The sequence below is a fragment of the Megalops cyprinoides genome, chromosome 22, assembly GCF_013368585.1.
Source record: "Megalops cyprinoides isolate fMegCyp1 chromosome 22, fMegCyp1.pri, whole genome shotgun sequence".
In the NCBI taxonomy this organism is placed as follows: Eukaryota; Metazoa; Chordata; class Actinopteri; order Elopiformes; family Megalopidae; genus Megalops; species Megalops cyprinoides.
The window spans coordinates 19,073,746-19,084,357 of NC_050604.1; the positions used below are offsets into that span (position 1 = coordinate 19,073,746).

A 10,612-nucleotide genomic window follows, 5' to 3' on the forward strand; every position below is an offset into this window, starting at 1 on the left:
CTTTCTTTTTTTTGCTCAGCATTTGATCACAGCAACATGGTCCTCTTGGCCTCCTCTCGCAGTTAGACCACAAAAACAGCGCGCACCTCATCAGGTGACAGGTGAGGGAGTCAGCACTTCTACGGCAACCGCTAAACAAGGAAGTAAACACAGTTTGGGGGGGTGCATCGAGGGGGGACAAAATGGGATCAGTAGACTTCCACTCTTCATTTTACAATATACTTCAATTTCAGAAGAAAAGAAACCCCACTATCTATTTCAAAGAATAGTGTACATTCCAACTTGAAAAGCTGCACTGAAAGAGGTTCAGTGGGGGAAGGGTGGGGTGTTTTGTAAAACAGTACACAATATAAATGTTATATCAATACACCTGGCCTTTGCTTTCACCACATCATCTGGCCACCAAGGTTCTTTAGAAGTGTTTTTTGTGTGTGGAAACATGAAAAGAGGTGAAGTGGTTTTTTACTACTGTTGTTTTGGAGAAGAACATAGTAACGGATATTGGCGTGTTCAACACGGAAAATGTGGTCAGAGGGCAGGGAATGGGGGTGGGGGTGGGGGTGGTGGGGGTAGGGGAGGGTAAACCTGTTCCATCAGGACCGGTAGGACCAGCACCTGCTGAACAGGTGTTTAGGTGACAGCACTGCTGACCTCTGTACCCGACACCCTGACCCACACCATACACGGCTGCTTCAACCCAAGGCATGGACACCATGGCTCCAGAAAGCAAAAACAGAGTAGCCTCAGAAACCCTTTCGCAGGAACTGATCACATTTGCTTTTTATACAATTGTTAAAAATAAAACTATAGGGTATGTCCTTTTTTTGATCATCATAAGCACAGCTCAAATTTAAAGCGATTTTACAATATTAAGTAAGAAAAAAAATTAAAGTATTTTCCCATGTTTTCTTTAATTTACACAGACTTTAATAGCATTATTTACAGATTAACTTTTTTGTTGTTGGGTGTTTTCTTTACCTTTTTTTTTCCCCCAGTCTCAATTTGCAGCTAGACAGCACTATCAGATAACAGTGATGTGTTTCTCATTTTCTTTAGTTTTTAAAAGGGAACAAAAAGTATATTCTTAAAAACAATTAAGAACAATGAACCAAAATAGAGGAGGTAAAATGGGGATGGCTGGAGGTCAAAGGACTTGGCAGGGTTTTTGGTAGGGGGTGGAGGGGCAGGGAGATGGGTATGGGAAGGGGGGGGGGGGGGGGGGTGAGATAGGCAAAGGTGAGGGAAATCCGTAATGAAAATTAGGGTTTGGCAGAAGTCAGAGAGACTGGAGGTGAAAGGGGTGAAGGGGTGGAGAGGGGGGTATAGATTTTGGAGTGGGTGTGGACTGGGATGGGGAGGTTCAAGCCTAGTGAAGCAGCCTTCGGGGGGGGGGGGACCTCAGTTGCTGAGCAGTAGCTCTGTTGCCGTCTCCACATCCCACGATTTTGAAGACAAGGCCACTATTACTGCGTTCTGTTGGAGGGGAGAAGAGGAGAGGCGGGTTACGAGGAGACCAGCAGCCTGTCACACACCTACCTACTCGCACTCACACACACACTCACTTTGTCGAAGCCCATTGCACAGAGTTTGTCTATTTTGCGGGTGTATTCGGGACTGGAGACGGGCGCCCCGGCGTACACGTGGGCCCACAGCCGGGCCGTCTGTTTGAACATTTCTGGGTTCTGCTTGTACTGGAGGGGAGAGAGAGCAGGCACAATGCAAAGTCAATGCAACGCAAGCCCGCCCGCTCCCACAGACACGCGCGCAGGCATGACGCGGCAGCGAAACGCGGCTCCTCTCACCTGATTGGCCACGACTGCGTCCTGAGGGTCGTCCGGTTCTGCTGCCGCCAACAAAGCCTGTAGTGATAATAGCACCGTGCGAAGCGTCATGGCGGCCGCCCTGGGGGGCAGAGGGAGAGGAACGGGCTCAGCCTCGGAGGGGGTCACCCTGCAGCTCTGAACCTCTCGCACATCAACAAGGGTTTCACTGCTCCTGACCTCTCACACATCAGCCACACTGCCCCTACCTTCCCACACATCAGCATTAACCTTACTGCTCCCGACCTCTCACACACCCGTCTCACTGCTCCCAACCTCTCACTGCTCCCAACCTCTCACTGCTCCCAACCTCTCACACACCCGTCTCACTGCTCCCAACCTCTCACTGCTCCCAACCTCTCACACACCCGTCTCACTGCTCCCAACCTCTCACTGCTCCCAACCTCTCACTGCTCCCAACCTCTCACTGCTCCCAACCTCTCACTGCTCCCAACCTCTCACTGCTCCCGACCTCTCACTGCTCCCAACCTCTCACTGCTCCCGACCTCTCACTGCTCCCAACCTCTCACTGCTCCCGACCTCTCACTGCTCCCAACCTCTCACTGCTCCCGACCTCTCACTGCTCCCAACCTCTCACTGCTCCCGACCTCTCACTGCTCCCAACCTCTCACTGCTCCCAACCTCTCACACACATCCGTCTCACTGCTCCCGACCTCTCACTGCTCCCAACCTCTCACACACATCCGTCTCACTGCTCCCGACCTCTCACTGCTCCCAACCTCTCACTGCTCCCAACCTCTCACTGCTCCCAACCTCTCACACACATCCGTCTCACTGCTCCCGACCTCTCACTGCTCCCAACCTCTCACTGCTCCCAACCTCTCACTGCTCCCAACCTCTCACTGCTCCCAACCTCTCACTGCTCCCAACCTCTCACACACCCGTCTCACTGCTCCCACCTCTCACTGCTCCCAACCTCTCACTGCTCCCGACCTCTCACTGCTCCCGACCTCTCACTGCTCCCGACCTCTCACTGCTCCCGACCTCTCACACACATCCGTCTCACTGCTCCCGATCTCTCACACACATCCATCTCACTGCTCCCAATCTCTCACACACATCCGTCTCACTGCTCCCGATCTCTCACACACATCCATCTCACTGCTCCCGATCTCTCACACATCAGCCTCAGCATCAAACGCACTGCTGCTCTGATTTTCAGTCTTGCTGCTGCTCTATATCAGATGCAGGGGTAAGCCCTCAGAGACCACCAAACGCTGAATTTACTGGGTCAGATGGATCCGTCTTCCCAGTTGTGAGATCATTTAAATGGAGCCGGAAAACCCGCAGGCCTGCAGCCACGCAGTACCTGGTTCTGATGTCCTGGGCCGATCATTTAATGCAGACACCACAAGGGTTAGGACCGTCTGAGGAAAGATGCGCTTTCTGCCACTTACCATTGATCTTTAAGAATGTCCAAGCATATCGCCCCGGTGACTGAGCTGATGTTTGGGTGCCATATCTTAGTGATAAAACGCACCTGAAAGACAGAGACACACTGGAGCCTGTCACCTCTGTGATGCAGGCACCTGGACCTGGAGGTGCATGGTACAGCAGTGGGTATGGCTCTGAATTTACTACCTGAGGGATATGCTTTCAAATCCTGGTAGTGGTCAAAGAAACACTATCATACTTAGTTACATTCTCTCTCAAATGACTGATCTCTGATGATTAGCTTCATTTTACATAAAATGGCTGGGACTGAAACTGTGGGGTCACTGTCCTCAGTGACCAATGACAATCTCCCAGCATTCTCCCTGCAATTCATCTGCACAGCATTAAATGAAGTTAGCCAATGTTGATCTGGCAGACATAGCAGGCTAATGCTCTGGCCTTTAAGCTATCAAACCCAATTTCTTTTAACCCCTGTGCTAGCTGATAACATATGTGCAATGCATGAAACACATCAAGTCCAAAACCAGAAAAAGTACTTGGAAAGCCATCTTTCTGTGACACATACCTTTGGCGGATTAAATGGATATGTTTCAGGAATCTTAATTTCTAGTTGATATCTACCACCTGTAAAAAAAAGCATAAGGTAAAGCATATATTCAAGGTTAGGAGAAAAGAGTTACTCTTGTTTCTCTTACAATTCATGAGCTTAACAGTTGCATCCCTGTTGAAATCCAGACATTATTCTTCAGGAATCGCGGATATGTCATTTTCCCCAAAACATTTTGTTTCTGCTGAGTTTTCTTTTCTGCTGCTGCAAGTAGAGCACGCTTAACTCATCTTCCCAGCCAGCAAACCGCGGTTCTGCTCTCTGGAAGACATGCCCCCCCCCGGCCACCGCGTCTGCCGCCATCGCTCACCTTCATACGGCGTGTCGGGAGGCCCCGCAATCTCCCCCTTCAGCTCTGTGAAGTTCTCATCTACCAGGTCCACCTTTATCTGGTTTTTGCTCGTCTGTCAGAAGGGAGAAAGAGCAGATCACAGTCACTGGCCAACAAAAACATTCCAGTGACGTTACAGTGGTGTTTTGCTTGCAGAAACTGTAGCTGTCACCGTGTATTAATGACCCCAGTTAACCTCTAGTCTGTTTGTAGACATAGACAGATGATAGACAGACAGATAACAATCAGCGGTATGGTGAGTATGTGCCACATCCTAATTTGATAACATTATTTATTGCAAGTTTATTGGCTTTTTAGCAGCATACAGGGTGCTGCTTTAATGTTAACAGCAGTTTGCAAATATGAATTTTATACTCCTTTGTAGTCTGTGCGGAGTATGACACTGATTATGAGAATGTAGCTCCCAGGGAGCTCTCGAAATTAACATGCAGATACGCAAGTGCCGGCGAACGCGTTTTACTTCCTCATCCGACGTCCTCACACCGGACTCCAGTGTGATGCCAGTGCATCAATTCCTCAGTCCATTCGATTTCCTGAGAAAGGCCAACATTCAGCTCCAGCAGAATTAACGCAAAGCCTCTGGGAGGCGAGCTGACTGCTTGCATACATACACCCGATTTTCAGCGCGGTGCCGCAACAGCGGCACATTTTAAACCTCCGGAGAGTCTCGGAGCGTGAGAGAGGAAGAGGAGAACGACAGAGCGGGTAAAACAGCTAAGGAAATGGAGCGCGGGGAGCTGGCGCGCAGCGTACAGGGTGAGGCTACAAATCTTAACACGTTACTGCACGCCAACAGAGGGAGCCCTAAAGATGAAGTGTCCGCACTGAGCTTTGTCAGCGATGGTGTTTCAGCGCGATGCTCCGGCACAAAGCTGCACAGTCACAGAGTCGCACTCAAAGAAAACAACTTCACGACAACACCAAGGTCACCCTTTCACGCCGCTCTTTCGAAGGCTTGCGCGTAAAATGTGCAACTACGGCAGCAAAGCAAAAAAAAAAAAATCACATAAACACCAAATAAAAGTAAGAGCGGTCTTTCAAAAAATAATGATGTGCTTATCACACAGAAATACACTCAAGTGGCATGTCACCCACATACGCTCCGTGACCAGCAACATGGGAAAAAAAAAAGGTCGTACCGAGCTTACCTGAGCACTACCTAAAATGCAATGACACACACAGAAAGCATGCTGCTCTTGAGTTCCAGCATAAACTAGAAATCCAGAGCGCCCCTGCTATTGCCTGATGGGCTCATTTCATCTACTGCCTGCAACTACAAATAGTTCTGAAGAGTGGAGGCAAGGACAGTCCACCTGTAGGCTGTCTCAGGTTGCTGTACCAGTTTGGACAACCCCTGGATAAGAGTAAATTCAACTGCCAAAATGCTTGACTTTAACATGGGGCGTGGACGCATGCCGCACTCTATGTCACATACTGAAAGCGTTCGGTGAAAGAGTGAACGAAAACATACAGAAAAGCCAGGGGATCCGTTCTGTGGGAAAACGGGTTCACTCCCATGGACCACCCTCCACATGTGGAAAAGAGCTTGGGCTGTTACTATGCACTCTTTCATCAATATTAATCAGCGGTTCATTAATATTCATCGAAGGCTGTTTGTAGCAGCTGAGAAAATGAGACATTCGGGCCATTAATTTTCACGTTTTGGGAAAAATCTGCAAAAAAATTCACCGCACCGCAGAATAAGGCTGAATCGCCCTCATTGACTGCCAATCTGCAGACGTGGATCTACCACTGCAGTCTGATTTAACAGTGAGACAGACCAGACAAAAATGTAATTCAGATGCCACCAGCTCAGTCCTCTTCAGATATATCTGCAGTCTTTACTGGCTCATATTCATTTTCAGTCTGTCTCTATTGTAAAGTTCCCTTTTGCATAAAAATGAAATATGAACCCAAAGAGAGAGTAAAATGTCAACTCTAAGCACCAAACTGCTGGACTAAGAGTAAAATTCTGTGAAAATGCTTCCTTTTGATTGGTTAAAGCAGACCATCAGCCACACAGAACGCTACAGGAATTTGGTTTACATCCGTTGGCTGTTGTCTGTGCGCGCAGCAAAAATTCATTTTTTTTCCCAAATAAATGGGACGGTTTTACGATGCTGTAATCACGTTATGCGCAAAACCCCTGATTCTTTTGTGCATTTTAATATGCTTGACTTCTCTGAAGGTGTGAAAAACACTGCCAGCTTGACGAGCCACATTCGTTCCCCACATTAAAATAAAGCATTCTGGCAACAAAATGGTGCACATGAGTAGCGTTTCCATGAACACTCAATGGGGCTCTATCCCAGACCAGCCAGGCTAGGAGGGGGGCCTGCAGGAGGGAGGGGTGAAAAACCTGTCCATGACAGCGCAACGGTCCCGTTCTTCCTGTTTCCCCACAGCATTTTTGGAGACTGTACCACTACTAGGACCAAGACAACGCCTCAATAAATCCTGGAGCAGGACATGCCTTATTTACAAATAGGCCTACTACAGCGCTCACCTCAACAGCAGTGCACCTACACTGTTTCCACAAGCGCTCTCCAGCAATGACGTGCTGCCAGGCTAAGGACGGCTTCTGCCAGTCGCTGGGTCCCACATTTTTAAAGGATTACATTCATTTCCCATGTACACTCCATATTTTGTCTCAAAATAATTTGCAACGAAATCTGTCAGCATCATAAAATTCATTAAGAGACTCAGGCACTGAACTGTACGTTCCTGGTACCTGATCTGACCAGATATGTATGGGCACAAGGCTTCTAGTCCACCAGAGTGCTATGCTCTATTCATTTTAACATTAATCCACTAATTCAAAAGCTTTTTTTCCTTTCCTAAACTTTTTTTCATAAATTCATATAGGCATTATTACGTTGCATAAGAAATTCAATATTAAGGACAAAGAGTGGAGCAGTTAGACGTGTTCCACACCTAGATTTGCATAGGCCAGAACAGTAACACTGTAATTCCAATCAAACTTCAAACACAAACCCATGGCCCCGACTGCTTCCTCATCACAGAGCTCTAAATCCTATCAGGATTTACAAGGAGTGTATTCAGTTTCTCGCAATAAAAAAACAACACAAAAAAAAAATGCAGACGCAGTTTGTAGTTACTAATGAAAGGCTAAGCTGAGGGACAGAGTCCACATTTTTTCTGATCAATTTTTTGAGGAACAGCAGGAGCGAATGCGGTCAGCACTGCTGGCCTAAATGCGGTAACTCGAAGCCTGCCTAGAGCGGGGTGCATATATCACTGACGCTCACAGGCTAAATACATCATTTCTCGACTCACTTTACACTCGAATCCCAACATAATGTCTATGGTGCTTTCTCGCTGTTGCCAGTTATTGTGATGGAGCAAATCCAATATTTCTTTTTCGATGGATGAATACTGTACCAGAGGCACAACTCGGAGAATAAGAGTGAGTGAGATGGGATGCCTCATTTTTCTTCCCAATGTAAGCAGAAACCCTTACCTCCACAACACCAAACTAGCCGTGTAACTGACATAAAATATTCTACCAAATCAGAGAATGTTATAACGAAATAATAAAAATCTTACAAAAAGAAGTTGTTCTGTCTTTCTAAGCTGCAAATTTTCCAGCAGATGTACCTTTGTCTTTCCCTGCCATTAAAGTTAATTACCCGATTTAATCGGAGCATAACTTTATCCAATTTATCCATATCTGTACAAAACATTTGGGGACATTTTGGCTTAGTGTTTGCAACAACCACCATCCAGGATTATACAGCATCTGGCACTGAATTAGCTGTGCACAGGATGTCACAGGTCGAGAAGCCCAGAATCAACTTATTGTGAAAATGAAACATTTTGTTCAAGAATCAGCAAATGTTAGTTCCCTGGCAGCAGCCAAGAATTGATTACATAGCCAGATGTTGAAAAGATTCACTGAGAGGAATTAAAGTTTCCCCAGTTTTATCTATTCTCATATTCAAGTACAAATACTGCAACCTTGGTATAAAACAACACACGGTAGTAGTGTGTATGACTTCATGCTTAAATTGCTTTCTGAACTGTGATACTGTTCGCACATTTCCAGCAGCAGTTCAGTAAGAGTAAACATTTTAACTGTAAAAAGTAAATACATCCCCCGGCCACATCTCAAGAAAGTCTGCTTCAATGCCACACGTTAAGCGACAGTTTAAATCGATATGGTTTAAAACCTGCGGCACCGCGTTCTACATTAACTCCCGCATCGCATGTGAATGGCACCTAGAATATGACACCATTTGGTCATAGGATCACATCTTTGGTGGTTCACATCGTTATGCGGTCGGTAGCTGTGTGAAGATAGAATAGGATAATACCTGGATGAATAACTAAGGAATGGAAAACATCTGCTACGTATGTGCTTTCACAAAATGTATTCCGTTTCTACCCAATACCTTCGCCAGCTTTACCGATTTTTCAGCAAATATAGTAGCTACATAATGTAATCTGCGTTAGGTATAACGACAAAGTAGGACAACAAAGAGTTTGTAAACAACCACTTAGAACTGCCAAATTACCTCTAATCTACCTATGGTAGCGTCTCTGCTCTTTTACATAAGTCTGCAGTTCGGTTAAGTTTTAAACGAGAATGTGTCGTAAAGACTTCATAATCCACATGCATACAGATTAAAAACATCTATTCCCACACGTTAACAAGAACATTCTGGAAAGTAAGTATTCTCTTCTGACCACGGTGAACAAAATTTAACAGCAGAATATCCACAAGTTGTGGGTATTGCTAGTTGTTTGCTTCCCATTTCTTTAGCAGTTTAGGTCCGTATCAGAGAAAAAAACGAGCTGAACAGTCAATATGCAAAGATATAAATTGTCAGCATCATACGTGTACCATTTTTTCATAATCAAAATGGTCCAAACTAGTTACAGGCCAAAGGCTCACAGCAATCCACCTACCCAAGAACAGGGTGCTTGCCAAAACAAAATGACAGCTAACCAGCTAATTTAGCAGTCTTGATTTTATGTTAGAAGTTTGGAGCCGCTGGCATAAGAGTGGCACTTACGCATAAATAACGTTATTTGGCTATAAACTGCCAGTCGGTAGCAAGCTGTTAATGTTTTTTTTTTAATTCAGAGAACAGCTAACTTGCCTCGATTCCTTCTAGATATTTTGAAATGTCGCAATAACTTAGCAATAGCGCAATAACAAGCTATATGCAACCCCATTTACATGTACATGTTTTCTTTGACTGGTAAGTAGACTAGCTATCCTGAAGGCTAACAGACTAACTTGAGCTAAAAGCGATAATGTAATATTAGCTTGCTACCTAGCTAGCCGGCTAACCTAACAAGTAGCTGGGTAGACAGACACGTTTAGCTAGCGAACTCCAATTTACTTAACGTTAGCTGGCGTTACCTATACTTTTGCAGCGGTCAGTACATTGAATGTGATCCACTTTTTCGAAACGAAGCTTTCCGACCTTAAAAATGACCACAATAATGTGCCATTAAACAGTCCGTTAAATAGCTAGTCTAACAGCAAAAACGTCGCCCAGTCACCTGAAAATAGTCATGCAGCTCGCTATGGTAGTTAGCTAGCAGAACACCGGTGCGGCTAGCTCGTCACCATATCGTTAAACCGCCCTGGCTCAAAAGGTAGATCAAGCCCCAGTCAAAAAAGTAGCTATCTCAGAAATGTAGCATCTTAGCATCTGACTGCCAACAACGGGAAACGAGTTGTGTTTGTGAGACACTGCGGAGGCATGCACGGGTCTGTGCCCCGGCCTAACTGCTTTCCAAATCCTCGGCATTTCTTGCCTCCTTCCCTGGCCATCTCCGTGTTGAACAGGAAACTGGCCTAAACCCCTGGTCGACATGGCATTACCTTCCCGTACCGTGGGCCTTCATCGTTTATGGATTAACGTTAGCTATGGCTAGCCTGCTACATAATTTGGAAATCCCCAGTGCCTTTCTGCTTGTTGGCAACATCATGCTAAATTGTGAACGCTGCTTCTGATGTGTTGAGGTAGAAACAAAAATGGCAAACCTCTTCGCTTTTAAGAACCTCTTTGAACTCCCGTTTGATCCTCTGGACTGCGATGTTGGCCATGGTTTTTTGCCGTCCCCCGGTCTGTCGCTGTTTCCTGGATCAGGCCTGCCTCGGCAGTAGCTCCGCGCAGCTTCAGACTCGGATCCCGCACGCACTCTCGCTCTCTCCTTCTCTTTCACCTTTTTTTTTTTTACAACAAAAACACAACCGCCCCCCCTCCTCCCCTCCAATATAAATGGCGCCCTTCAGAGCGTCCAGATCATGCTACATGAAAAATGATTATTCGATGAATATGCCACCAGCCAATACAGCAATTAATGTATTATTTTCTTTTGCAGAACTCGTTATGATTGGAAACAATCAAACTTATGCATGCCCATAATGCATCGTGTTGG

General features: G+C 46.0%; 1 protein-coding gene across 1 annotated transcript; it reads right to left on the reverse strand.

The window, feature by feature from the left end:
* Nucleotides 1-1,217: 1,217 nt before the first annotated feature.
* On the reverse strand, nt 1,218-10,403 carry ube2kb (ubiquitin-conjugating enzyme E2Kb (UBC1 homolog, yeast)). Its single transcript, XM_036517000.1, has 7 exons — nt 10,215-10,403; nt 4,154-4,247; nt 3,802-3,860; nt 3,239-3,321; nt 1,803-1,902; nt 1,563-1,691; nt 1,218-1,473 (listed from the first exon to the last, which is right to left on the reverse strand). Exons 1-7 carry the CDS (start codon nt 10,275-10,277, stop codon nt 1,399-1,401), a joined length of 603 nt encoding a protein of 200 aa, XP_036372893.1. The 5' UTR covers nt 10,278-10,403; the 3' UTR covers nt 1,218-1,398.
* Nucleotides 10,404-10,612: the final 209 nt, after the last annotated feature.